The 14,048-nt window shown below is 34.4% G+C and overlaps 1 protein-coding gene and 1 pseudogene across 5 annotated transcripts in view; both read left to right on the top strand.

Annotated features, from left to right (window-relative positions):
- Sycp2 (synaptonemal complex protein 2) overlaps positions 1-14,048 on the top strand; it is a 59,861-nt gene that overhangs the window by 30,874 nt on the left and 14,939 nt on the right. For all 5 annotated transcript variants that reach the window (XM_059262056.1, XM_059262055.1, XM_059262053.1 and 2 more), the window contains 10 exons: positions 430-487; positions 946-1,079; positions 1,213-1,634; positions 6,878-7,005; positions 7,784-7,820; positions 8,947-9,011; positions 9,099-9,156; positions 10,401-10,456; positions 10,874-10,931; positions 13,583-13,739. In XM_059262056.1, the coding sequence (XP_059118039.1) occupies positions 430-487; positions 946-1,079; positions 1,213-1,634; positions 6,878-7,005; positions 7,784-7,820; positions 8,947-9,011; positions 9,099-9,156; positions 10,401-10,456; positions 10,874-10,931; positions 13,583-13,739 (1,173 nt within the window). The remainder of the gene's footprint in view (positions 1-429; positions 488-945; positions 1,080-1,212; positions 1,635-6,877; positions 7,006-7,783; positions 7,821-8,946; positions 9,012-9,098; positions 9,157-10,400; positions 10,457-10,873; positions 10,932-13,582; positions 13,740-14,048) is intronic.
- LOC131910097 (vasculin-like) lies at positions 11,934-12,930 on the top strand (annotated as a pseudogene).

Genomic DNA, 14,048 nt, shown 5'->3' with positions numbered 1-14,048 from the left:
CTATGAGTGCACCTGCAAAAAGTGTGTGTGTGTGTAGTGCACACATGTGCATGTGTGACTATACAAGTGTGCATACAAGTGTGTGTGCATGTAATTGTGTGTGTGTATGTATACATGTATATACATGCAAATGTGTGAGGGAGAAAAAGAACAAGTGAGCCCTTTCTAGTCTTCTTTTTAGCCCCAGTGGCTTTCATTAATTTGATAATAATACGTTTATAATAACTGCTGGCATTATATAAAGAAATGTTGGTATGATGATAAAATAGACTATATAGCCTCTGCTCCTGGAAAGTTTTGGGTCAGAGGGGGAGGAGGGCAAAATCAATGTTCCCATCCTCAAATGTCTGCTTATATAAGGTTATATTCTCACTTCATTCTTTCAACCACATTCTTCCACCAAAACAACTATGGTTTTGTTTTATTTAGATGAAATTGAGGACACTTTTTCTGATGTGTATGCAATGGGAAAAGTAGATGAGCCTGCGTGAGTATGAGAGAATCCTTCAGACTACTTAGCATGTATTCATATTATTTTGGGTGAATTAAATTGTACAGATTTGAAAGAAAGGCATTTCTATCATTAGAATGCAAGATCAATCATAGCATTTATAATCATTTGATAGGCTGTTCTTTTTCTTTCCATATGAAGCAGCCATAAGATCTTTACAATACTAGTGTGGAAATTTTTACCTTGGTTTAAATTCACAATAAGATATGTTAGGATGTGCAACATTTATTTAGGTATATAGCGGTGTAGTAACAGTAATGATACTTTTCTAGTATTTTTAATCTTATCAATTATATAATTTTCACATGCTGTATAGAAGTTTTTCCACATTTAGCAATGTTCTCAAAAAGCATTAACTATATATAAACATCATGCCTTAAAGAGTCGTGCACTAGTGTTTGATAGTATATTGAATAAATACTATTTTTTTCTAGATTACCTAGTATTATAGACATCTCTAAAAATAAAGAACACTCCAAATGGGCATGTTGGACACCTGTAACAACTATCAAACTCTGCAAAAATAACCAGAGAGCCCATGCTTTACCAGGACACACTTTTAACCAAGGTAAAAATAGTCTTACCTGTTAATGCAATTAGTGTTCAGGGAAACACTAAGTATCTAACAAGTACTTTTGGTTACAACAGAGTTTAGATGTTACCAGTATACTCATTCTAAAAGACTCTCATTCTTCCACTAGATATTAGTGTCAACAAAAAATGCACTAAACAAAAATCAGTTTCTGATGATGATTCTGAAGAAACACAAAGGGTAAAACACAGGAAAGATGTAGTCAAATGTGACAAGTCAGATGGAGCAGAAGTTTGTGAAAGAAACAACAATCAAGAACAAAACCATCCTAAATATTCACAAAAGAAAAGTACTGAAAACACTAAGCAGAGTGATTGGCATAGTTTATCTGAAACTACTTATAAATCAGTACTCCTAAATAAGACAACTGAAGAATCGCTCATCTATAAGAAGACATGTGTATTGTCAAAAGATGTGAATACTACTACCTGTGATACAAACCCTTCTAGAAAAAGCACAAGAAGTTGTACAAAATTGAGGAAAGAACTGACTTCTGAAGTTAATTCATGTGCACTAAAAGAAATACCAGTGGTGAGTATTGGATGTATTCATTTCCTATACACTGCTTACTGTTAACAGAGGCTTAACTAATTGCTACAGACTTGACATGGATAATGCCTTGTCCTTTAGTTCAGTTCCTAGATGCTTCCCCAAGTTCCTCATCCGCCTCCCTAGCACAGCCCCATGGAATGATAGTTGGTATAACCGAGCAAGTTAAGTATGTATGAATAAATTAACCTTATATTTCTTATTCATTTTTCTCTATCCTTCTAAAGTGTAAATTGAACTGGTGTTTCTTTTCTATGAGTGGCCATTGTATATGCTGTTACTTTGCAAGTATAACCTACAACTGTCTTTGTTTGTTTTCTATTGCTGTGATATACACCATGACCAAAAGAAATTTGGGGAGAAAGAATTTGATTCAGTTTACAAATTATAGTCTATTATGAAGGGAAGTCAGGGCTTGTTCTCCATGGCTCACTCAGCCTGCGTTCTTACACAAACCCAGGACCCACCTGCCCAAGGCTGGCACTATCCATAGTGGGCTGGGCCCTTTCATATCAGTCCTTAATCAAGAAATTGTTCCTACAGACAGTCAGATGTAGGCAACCCGGTCAGTGAAGGTTCCCTCTTTCCTGTTGACTACATCTGTTTCAAGATGATAAACAGTAAACAAATAAGTTGTGTTGTTGTTGGCTTAATTTTTTTATGTAGAAGGCTAAGACTGCTTCACAGAACTTTCATGTGCTAGTCATTCTTTTTTTCTTAGAGAATAGAAACCCAGCTGATCATCTGTTAGGGTTTATGTGTAGTGTAGTGTTCCCCAAAGGCTTGTGGTGTTGAAGGCTTCCCAGCTAGTGAATCCAATCTGTGAGAGTTGATTTGATCATAAGGATATCATTTTCACCAATGGATAAAGCCACTGATGCATCTATACTGAATGGACTATTAGAAGGCTTGGCTTGAGGAAACAGATCACTGGGGGCATGTTTTTGAAGAGTATATTTTACCCTGGCCTCTTCTTTCTGTTCGTCTTGGTTGTACTGTAGTTGCCATGAATGAAACAGACTCCTCTGCCACACTGTAGCTACCATGACTTTCAGCTCACCCCATGCCTAAAGTGACAAGGCCAAAGGAACTGTGAGTTACAGTCTCTGAAATCATGAGGAAGAAACATAGCTTTTATTCTTTTAAGTTCCCTCAAGAATTTATCATAATATGAAAAATGTAACATCTTTTCTAAGTTATGTTTCTTTAAATCAACTTACTATGTTTTCCCTAATAGTGCTATCTATCTCCTGTATCATTATGCAACATTTCTTGCCCTTTTTCTATGGTGGATCAGTCATCTGTCTGACTGTGCCTTCTGTTTATTGGATCAGTACAGAACAATAGCACATCTGTAGCTCTGGAAGGTCTGAAGTCATACACTGTTTTCAGGGAGGTTCATTTTTGTCACATTTCATTAAGCAAGTAACACATCTTCTGTTAAGAAGGGATAGTGATAACTTCCATTATTTATAAAAACACAGACTTTAAAATGATTAACATACTACTTTTTGTTAGTTTTTAAAATCCATATGCTTGACCCTAGGAAAAAATATAAAATCGAGAGACTATATATTTAAGTATTATTAGAATTTTTAAGACTAAATTATATAAAACATAGTGGTGATAATTCTTTGTAGTCCTTTAATTTTTCAGGAATTTTCCTAGACTTTTTTTTTTTTAAGAAAAGTTTTATGGTTACAAAAAGTGAGTAAGAGTTAGAGATTTTCATAGACTCTTGTTTCTTTTTCCCATTAATAACATTTAAAATGGTACATTTTTAGAGATGTATCATTAAAACATAATTATTAATGTATAGTTTATATTAAGATTTGTACTATATATTTTTGTGCTTTAACATTATGTGATTGAATTTTTTCCACAGTCGCAGAATTCCTGTTTTCTACCTATTCTTGATTACTGGATCATATAATTTGCATATTTGGAGTTTTATATTAAAAAAAAAAAGTCTTCTAAAGCAGCAATATTATTTTGCATCCCCACCAGCAATGAGAATTAAGCTACATGCTTGCCAGTCCTTAGTGTCATCAGGGTTTCCCATTTTAGCCATTCTAATTGTTATGGAGTGGTGTTTTCAGTTGAAATTTAATGTCATATGATGTTGAGCCACTTTCATTTTTTTTCCTTCCCATCTGTTTGGCAGGTTGTTAAGATCCTTTTGTCATTTAAAAGTGTGCTTGTTGTTCTCTTGAGTTTTAAAGGTTCTTTAGTGTTTTGGATACAAGGCAATTATCAAATACAGTTGCAAAAATATTCTCCCAGTCTTGTTTCATCTCTAAACAATAGCACTTTTTTTTAAATGGAGCAGTTTGTAATTTAAAAGTTTGCTTACTTTTGTTACATGATTTGTGTTTTTTAAAAAAATCTATATAAAAAGGTACTGCCAAACACAATTCACCTTGATTGTCTTACATGACATCTTCAAGATTTATTGTTTTGTGGTTTACATTTAGGTCTGTGTTGTATTTTAAACTGTTTGTGAAAAGCAAAAGTCTACTTGTTCAGTGTATTCTAGTACCACATTGTATCATTAAATAAAGGGAGGACATGACTGACTTCTCTAAAGTATGGTTGAGGGGAAGGTTTTTATTTTTGATATAAGAGAGAGTACAGCCAGAGGCATCTGGAAATGTCCAGAGCAGGAAGAGAAAGTGGTAGAACAAACATGGCTTTGAAAGAAGGGGAGGAGAGTGAGAGAGGAAGAAAAAGAGAAGACTAAAGAGAGCAGAGAGAGGAAAAAGGAGGGCCAAGAGAGTGCATGGCCTAAAGATCAGTGTTTTAGGGTAAGGGGATGGGGTGAGACTAGCTAAGAACAACCACAAGTATTGAGTGAGCTTGGAGGCCAGCATGGGCTTTGATATGTTAATAGGCACCACAGTTAGCCAGTTTCTTTTGGACCTGACATAGTGAAAAGACTGTCTAATTCTCCATTGAACTGTTTTTTGTTCTTTTGTTCACTGTATTTGTGTGTTGAGGGGAATCTAATTCTAGGTTCTTGATTCTGTGATATTGATCTTTTGCCTGTGTTGGCATTCCAGTTCTGTCTTGATTGCAACTTTCAGAGTCTGGAAATAAAGCAATCTCAGTTCTTCCTGTTGCCTATTGGCTATCATTAGCTTTTGAGGTAGAGTTTATTTCTAACACAAAATAGGTTGCCAGGATTGCATTAAAACCATAAAGTTAAGTCTCAACTTTGACAATACTCTATATAACATGTATGTGGAATATCTTTTGGATTTCCTTGGATTTCTTTTATCAGAGTTGTGTAGTTTTTCTCTTGTGTAGATGTATACAATCATTTCATTTTTGAGGTTGCTAGTGAAAATTGCTGGTTCATGTGAAAGTGATTGACTTTTGTTTTAATTTTGCATCTTGCAACCTTACTGTTGTTTGTTTATTTTTACGATTTTTATTATATATTTTTAGGAGTTCAGTGAATATTATCTATGAAGTTTTAATTCTTTCTTTGCTTATTATTGAGTTATCTAGACTTCCAGTATGATTTTTAAAAACAAGTGATGAGAGGCAAAATACTTCTCATCTTATTAAAAAAGGATCTAGTTTCTCACCCTTAAGTGTGATGTTAGGTTTTTTTTTTTTATAATTTTGAAGTTTTAAAAAAATATGTTAAGTGTTTTGCCTGCATGTATGTATGTGACCATATACATGCACTGTCCTTGGAGATCAGAAAAAGGTTGTAATCCTTGGAACTAGAGTTATAGATGGTTGTGAGCTGCCATGTGCATGCATGGAACTGAACCTCAGAAAGGGCAGCTAGTGCTCTTAACTGCTGAGTTATCTCTCAGCTTCCATAATTATTTTAAATAGATGTTAGCTTTTCTGTCACTATGATCCAAATACCTGCAGAAAAGACTTGTAAAGGCTTATCTTGCTTCATAGTTTAAAAGACTCAGTCTGTAGCCTTTTGGCAGAGAGCACATGGTGGTACAAAGATACTCACCTCATAGTGGCCAAGAAGTAGAGAGAAAGGAAGGCAGGAGGAGGAAGGAGACTGAGGACAAGTTATACCCATCAAAGGTTGATCCCTAGTTGTTTTATTTTTTCTGTCAAGGAGTCCCCTATCCCTAACCCATTCAACTGTGAATGTATCAATAAAGTAATTCATTGATGAGATTAACACAGTGGTGATCCAGTGACCTCTCTCAGTAGTGTCACTAGCTGGGGCTAACCTTTCCACACATGAGCCTTCCTTTCAGGAAGATGTTTCATATGCACACTAGAGTGTGTGTGTTTTATCTAGGGGTGGAAATTCCCTTCTATTTTTAGTTTGCTGAGGTTTTTGTTTTTTTAAATCATCATCTTATAAGATGCTTCATGTGCATCTGTTGATCTGTTGATAGGACTTTTTCCCTCAGGCTGTCTGAGGTGAGAGATGGTAGGCACTGAATTTTAGAAGTTAGTCACATACCAGGAAAGTTAGAAGTTAGCCTTGCATACCAGGAGTAAGTACTGCTTGTTTCTGGTATGCAAGTCTTTCTCACATTATTGGATTTGATTTGCTGTCTACTCATAGCTGCTGACTAGTTTTCCTGTTTTGTGATGTTTTTGGTTTGTGCCTTCTAGGGTATATTAGGGAGAATTTGATATAATTTCTTTCTTAAATTAACTCACTAGTAAACCCACCTGGGTCTGGTGCCTTTTGTTTTGTAAAGTTAGCCATTGATTGGATCCATAAATACAGGTGTTTTCAAAAATCCCATTTCTCTTTGCCTGAGTTTTAAAAAAAATTTATCATTCAAGGAATTAGCCCATCTGTTTGTTACCAGAGTTATAGACATGAGCTTATAAATTTTCCTCAATTATTGTCCTAATGTGCTTGTGATTAAAAGTGATGGCCTCTTCATTATTGGTGTTAGCAATTTACATCTTTTTTGTTTTATTCCTTAGTTAACTTTGCTGGAAGGTTGCCAGTTTTACTGATCTTTTCAAATAACTGTCTTTTTCCCCCGAAGTATTTTATTTTCATATATAATAACTTTAAAAAATATGTACCAAGCACTCAGCATAGCTCTCTGTATATGGAATGGCTTTGACTGCTGTATAAAGCCCAGACTTTAAATATGACCTCTCATTTTTTTTTTTTTGTAGGTCTCTGGAGAAACAGATTTCCTAAACTTTCTTTCAGCCTTTATTTTCCCTTGAAAGTTAACTAGTAGTTTTAAAGTAACTTATAATTGTTTCAGAGAGAAAAGTCAAAAGGGAAAGGATTTACTGGTGCAGCAGAATCCTTGATAAGCCAAATTAATAAGAGATACAACCCAAATGATAGCATGAAGTCTACAAGAAAATTAAAGGAGTCTCTGAATAGCAGGTATATTCATAAATTGAGACATGAGGATTTTTGACAGAAACAACTAAATTGGCTTGCACAGTATGAAAAAGGTTTTAGGAGACATTTGAACAACATAACTTTCTAGTAGAAAATAATTACTAATAACTGTTAGCAATGGTAGCATTTAAATTATATGACATAGAGCATTTCAGTACCTTATTATGTCATAAAGTGTCATATTATAAAGTGTCAAAAATATAAAACAGTAGAGTGTGACATTCAGAGAGAAATCTGCAAGATATAAACATCTTAGGATTTTTATTTATAGAACCTATTTAGTAATGACTAAAGCTAAGTGTGCTAAAAATGCATTGCTTAATGAAGTACAGGGTGTGAGTGAACTGAAATAACTGTATTAACTAATAATTCTTGTTTGCAATATTTTTAAAAGCTGATTCTTGTTATAAATATCCATTTATAGGCTGTGAGACTATTCATTCACATTTAAATTCACTCTGGCCCTGTTCAGTAAGAAAAAATTTACTTTGCTGCATAACTATACCTTTTACAGTGTTTAATTCTTCCTCCTATATTATTGATACAACTTAGATTTTAACTGTGATAGTTACAATTTACTATGAGATAATAAAACTATCAGACTGACTAGAGATTTTGTTTTAGGTTTAGGTTGGTGCCCTTTTTTTGGTATCATTAATGTAGTGATCCAAATATGTTTTAGTATATATGATAGTATTTATGAAAAAATATTTTACCAATATTAAGTGCTCCTTAAATACTGTCACTGTCTTTGTTATAGTGGGTTTTCAAAGAAAACTGACCTACAGTTCAGTAAGGTAGGTGCTGCTTAACTTCACCAAATTCTACATAATCTGACTCAATATTTGATTATAAATACTGAAATACTAGTAAAAAATGGTATTGGATTTAAGGTTATAGAGTACCCCTAAATGGATTATAATACTGACAAATTTAGTCACAAGTTACTTAAATAGTTCCTGAACTTTTTTTCTTTTTTTCAAAGAAAATGGTCTTTTTAAGCTAGCCCACATAGGGCACTCCTGTAATTCCAGTTACTTAGGAAGCTAAGGCCTGAGGATTGCAAGTTTAGGGCCTGCCTAGGTAACTTTTAGTGAGATCTTGTCTCAAAAGATGAAGACCAAGGATGTCACCTGAGTGGTGTCTAGCACTTGTGTACCATGCCTGAGGCACTAGGTGCATCCCCTAAACCATGAAAATTGTTTCAAATGTGGATCCAGTACTTTCACCTTTGGGTATATGATTTAGTTTGCATTCAGTCTATCACAATCTCTTTTCTGTGGGTTTGGTTTTGTTTTGTTTTTCTAGTTGATCTCATCTATCCTGACAATCCTAAAATCTTGGTTTTGTTAAAATATTTACTTTTCATCTAGGCTTAAAATACAGATCTCTTTGATTTACCATTTATAATTTGTTGTGATTTTTGTTGTTGTTTACATGTTTACTTAATTTGTCACATTTTAATGGTCTGATCTCTGCTTCTTAGCTTATTGTTATCTAGTCTTGTGTAATTTTCTTTGCCTTATAGCATATTTGTGACATTCCCTTCATTACATTTAAATACTAGCTTGTTTACTCTCCAAAATACACATGTTCTGCTCTTGTTCAGAAACCTGCTTTGGTCTCTGCTAAGTGGCAACATAGAGACATAGAATGGCTTGCTAGTTTCTTTACCACACACACACACACAAAAAAAAAAATCAACAATAACAAACCTGTCTTTACAAGACAGTGGTTTTATTGAGAAATTTTTATTCAGTTGACTCATTTTCACTGAGAAAATGTTACAAGTACTAGTTTTATATTAGTGAAAGCACAACTAGAAAATAAATGTCACAAATTGCAACTTGTGACTTGTCTGATGGAGCTAGTAATCTCATATCTAAATGTTTTTATGTAAACCTCTTTTGTATTTTGAAAAAGGTTCAGAAAAAAAGTTACAGAAAGCTGAAGACAACTTTTGTTAATGTTACTTCCGAATGTCCACTGTGAGTAAGTTTTCCTACGTGTTTGTTATTTAAAGAGACTGAATTTCCTTATGCAGTGGTGCTAACACTAGTCTTTGTTTTCCACAGGAATGATGTCTATAACTTTAGCTTGAATGGCACTGATGAACCTGTTATAAAACTTGGAGTAAGTTAGAGATCACTGATTTTGTTCTTCTGTAGTCACCTTACAGCCATACCCAGTTATGAATATATATTTGAGATGCATCTTGAGATAGATATACTTTACAATGTTTAAAAATATTAAATGGTTTATTCGGATAGCAAGCATAGGTATATCTAGGTAGTGTCCCCCCCCCACCCCTGATTTTTAAAAAATATAAAACAAATGAGTAACTGGGGCTTTGCACTGCTTTAGACTTGCTCTTTAAAGAAAAAGATTGTGATTTGTTTGAATGTATTAATAAGAAATTTCAAGTCACTAAAAATGTGGTGTTCCAGTAAGAAAAGAAACCAAAGTGCTTCCCCGTGTTGTTTAAGACTAAACCTCAATTTGAATTCTTTGTTTTCCCTGTGTCTTCCATCCTCCTCTGCCTGTTGGATGAGTCTGAATCCTTCCCTGCCTGAAGGTTGTCTTGTGAATCTGCCCCTGTCTTTGTCTCTCTGTGTGTCTCTGTCCCTAACAAAAGGCTTTTGTCTGGTTTATTGAACAGCACAGAAAACCTCACATGGGGAAGGAATGAGGGATACTTTACAGAAATCCGTAAGAGAGTTTGACAAGGGATTTGGTCAATGGATTCATCTGATCCCCAAAACATCATTTTTATCAAGAATGTTATGTTCATTGTTTGTGGTGGATATTCATTTTATGAGATTACTTTCAACCTGTATTTTTGCTGTCTTCAGCAAGTGATTATTAGAGTATTCATGCATTGTTCTGGGTTGGAGCGTGGAAGAGTACATAATTTAAGACTACAGCTATTCATTAGATGGGAGAGTTGGTTACATGGGAAATCTAAGACAAGTAAGGTTGGTTGGTACATTATTCTCTTAATGTCCGGCAAAACAAACAGGTTGAGTAGACTATGGGCTAAGAGTCTTAAGTGACATCAGTGTATATTAACTCTAGCAGTGAGGTCCAGCAAAAGTTCTAGTTTCTTAGACTGTAAGAGATTTTTACCATAATGCATTGTCATAGAAAAATACTGGTCCTCACTGTGATAAATACATTCTGATTTGTTTTATTATCAGTCTACTTTTACTATATTTGGTTTAGCTTTAAACAGTACTATGGAAAGCTGATTTTAATTAGCAATTCTTATTCTCTGAAGTGAGAGAAAATAGATTTTGATATGTTCTTTTTTCTTTTCATTTCCCTTATATTTGACATAGTATTTTTTCTTTTTTTCCTTCTGTTTATTTTCCATATAGATCCAAGAATTTCAAGCTACAACTAGAGAAGCCAGTATGGATAATTCAATAAAATTGTAGGTTTTTTTAAACTATACTTCAATAGGTCACATTAACATTTACTTTCTTTTAGATAAAAATCTCCCCTAATCTGAGTTTTTGACATATGAAAGGAGTGGATTAAAATCCTACTGTCATGATTACTCTAGCGGTGGTTGCTACTTCAACACTTATTTCTAAATTCAATATGTAAAAATTGGTAATTTGAATATTATGACTTTGATCATGGAGTTGAACAATTAGTTCTTTATTCAAACTCATTTTTTTTAAAAACTGAGGTCAGAAAGGATAATCTGGCCATAAATACACAGCTAGTGATGTGGTGAGTGAAAGAGTTAAATCTGAAAACTTAGAAGTAATTTCCCAGTGAGCTCTGTCTGAAGAAAACATATGTGATACATGTTTAAAATTAATGCATATTTTTGTTCCTCCAGGGTAGATGTAAGGAATCATGATGAGCATGACCCTTCTTTCAAAACAAAAAACAAAAGAGTAAGTTATAGCATGTGATATGCCAATATCAACCAGTATTTCTTGGGTTAGAGAGATTAAGAGTGCTTGGTACTCTTCAGAGGACCTGAATTTGGTTTGAAGCACTCACATTGGGCAGCTCACAAGCCTTTTGTAACTCCAGTTCAATGGGATCTGACATCCTTTTCTGGCCTCTGCAGATACCTGCACACGTGTGACTTAACATACACATAGATGCACACACATCACATAAATAAAAATACATCTTTAAGAGAGTATTTCTTTTAATAACATTTTAATGCTAGAAACTATTGAACTAGAAGATATGTGCTGGTGTTTAAAAATAACATTCAGAGGCTGAAGGGATGGCTCAGAGGTTGAGAAGCACAATGGCTGTTCTTCCAGAGGACCCAAGTTCCATTCCCAGCACCTATAAAGGAGGCTTACAATCATCTGTAATTCTAGTTCCACTTACATGTGTTCAGGAAAAATAGTTCACATTCAGATTTGAGATTTTGTTACTGTGTTTGGCTCATAAATTGTATATTTCATCTGAAGCAGGTAAGTACAACTTTATATGTACATGGAGTAATGAAGAAAGCTTTGCCCTTCAATCCAAGGAACGTGGCTAATTCTGAAGATAGCCATATGACAACTTTAAAAAAGAAATATAGGTAGCTCAGTCAAATTGTCATGAGCTAAGGATCTTTATTGTATACTATTTCAGGGGATACAAAATAAAAACTAAAACTGAAATAAAAGGCATGTATCGAGAAAAGAAACAAAGCCTAGCTGTGCAGTACTGCTGTTGGAATTAGGGCTTGCTGTGAAGTCAGACAACCTAAAATTGGTGTGCACTGTTACCCTGGTCCATCTGTTTAACGTTCCTATTCCACTATCAAAGAAGTTGTTATTAAGACTTTTGAGAAACAATCTGAAGTTTTCATGGACATAAAACCATGATGTGAGTGTTGATAACAACTAACTCTTCAGATGGTTTTGATTCTGGTATTGGAAGGACTAATGGAGGTAATTATAAGAGGTTAACAAATAGATGGTCATACACATGAGCAGAAATTATTCTGAAACAATAGAGTTTAATAGTATTGTAGCATTCAGGTTATCATAACAGATATTCCATTCAAAAAAAAGCTCAAGGAATCCATGGGAAAACAACATACCCAATAAACTGGAGGAAATAAAGTAAAGGAGAGTGTGAATTTGAGGCTATAAGGATTGTCCACCTTCAAACTATGAAAATGAGTGAGGAACAAGTCAGAACTTACTGTTAGCTGTAGATGTCTGAGAATATCTTCTAAATCCTGAATCTAGAGCACAGAAGATGCTGGCCATTAATGTAACACTGAAAGGTTTAAGGAGTTTGGATTCTTGGTAACAGGAAACCTCTGGTCATGGCCTGTTAAGTTGCGCTAGTCCAAGTGTTATTAAAGACTTCATCTGCTCCACCTACACAACCTATATAGTAGAAAAGCCAAGCTAAAGAAAATAAAGTCAGGCTTCTTTTTCTTCTAAATCTGCATATGGTATTGACAGCTTTCTGCTTTCAAAATCAACTACCAAGAATATTGAGCCCATCGACAAATACAGTGAAAGAATGTAATCATTCAAATTTGTCGTCTTTGGTAGTCAATCTAACCAAATTGGTGTGAATGCACTTGATAAGAGTGGGTGTGGAAGCACTAAAGAGACAGACTAGAAGAGGGACCTGAAGGTGGAAGCCATGCTGGCTCAAAGAAAGGTGACTTGTATAATTTGCATGACAACAAGAAAGATACTAAGAGAAACAGATAAAATGAAATTATTAGGAGAGCAGCAATACCTTGATGATTTTCTAAAAGATCAGTCTTCAACCTTCCCACAAACTGATGTTTATAGTTCACTTAATGCAGAACACAGATTATTAAGGATATGGTAGACCTATAGTGAGATCTGTGCTCCCTTAGCTGAGGATGAAATGAGAGAATTCCAAGTAAGTGAACAGTTACAAAAAGTGGTCTAAACTATTTTGGAAAATGGCCTAATCTGTGCCTTCAAGTTTGGGATCTGGGAAATAGCATTTTGAAAACCATGATTGAGAAGGATGACAGACTATCTTATGACAACCCTGTGTGGAGGCTTTCTGAGATTTTTAGAAATTTTCATATGATAATATTTGTCATGCAGTTTAGTATGAGTGTAAAGTGAAAAAAACAGTCACATATGTAACTAAATATATATTGCACTAGAAAGTGACTTAGAGCAAGACTTGAAGATGAAGAAAACCAAGACTGCTATCAGGGCTATGCTGAGCATTCTCTTTGTATAAATGAATGTTGTGGAAATGAGGACTTTGATTAATCCAGCATTGATTTTGTTCACTGTGTCATTTTTCTGACTAATAAAGGACGATATGAGAAATACAATTCCATTTATTGACAAATCATTGAATGCTTTTTAAAATGATACTTAAGGATGTACCACAGTGATAGAACTTTTGCCTGACATATAAAAAGCCCTGAGTTTGAACCCTTACCAGTGCTGAAGGAACAAAAAACAACAACAACAAAATGGCAAAACTCCACCAGCATTTAGTTTATTATTTGGAGCATTTAGGCATTTACCTTACTGTTTTTGACATGTACTGAGGCACGTTTGTGGGTTTTTTTCTCTAGATGGTAACAAGTCATGAGAAGACCGTTTTCAGTGACACTGAAACAGAATGTGGTGACAGCAAGACTGACATTAGCTGGCTCAGAGAACCAAAATCAAAAAGACTGATGGATTATAGTAGAAATAAAAACAAAAGGAAATACAAAAGTGGAAAATCAAGTAAGAAATTACTTCTTAGAGAATATTGCAAATAATTAAATTTAGTTGTATAAAATACTCTATTGATCTGCATAATAACTTGATAATCCTAGTTTTCTTACATATTCTTGCTTTGTTTATTCTTTTCTTCATTTATACTTTTATTATTTATAGGCCCTTATAAGTAGGACAAAATAGCATACTAGTTGTTTCATTATTTTGCTAATATGGTTGTATTTGTGTGTGGGGGTGAGGGAGAGACAGAGACAGAAGGTGAGTAGGTGGAAAGGCACAGGAAGAACTTGCCAAAGGTCGGTGGTAGCTGTCCTC

This window comes from Peromyscus eremicus, chromosome 4 (genome assembly GCF_949786415.1).
Source record: "Peromyscus eremicus chromosome 4, PerEre_H2_v1, whole genome shotgun sequence".
NCBI classification, from domain to species: Eukaryota; Metazoa; Chordata; class Mammalia; order Rodentia; family Cricetidae; genus Peromyscus; species Peromyscus eremicus.
Note: the sequence above shows the minus strand (reverse complement) of the source record. Positions and strands in the feature narration are given on the sequence as shown.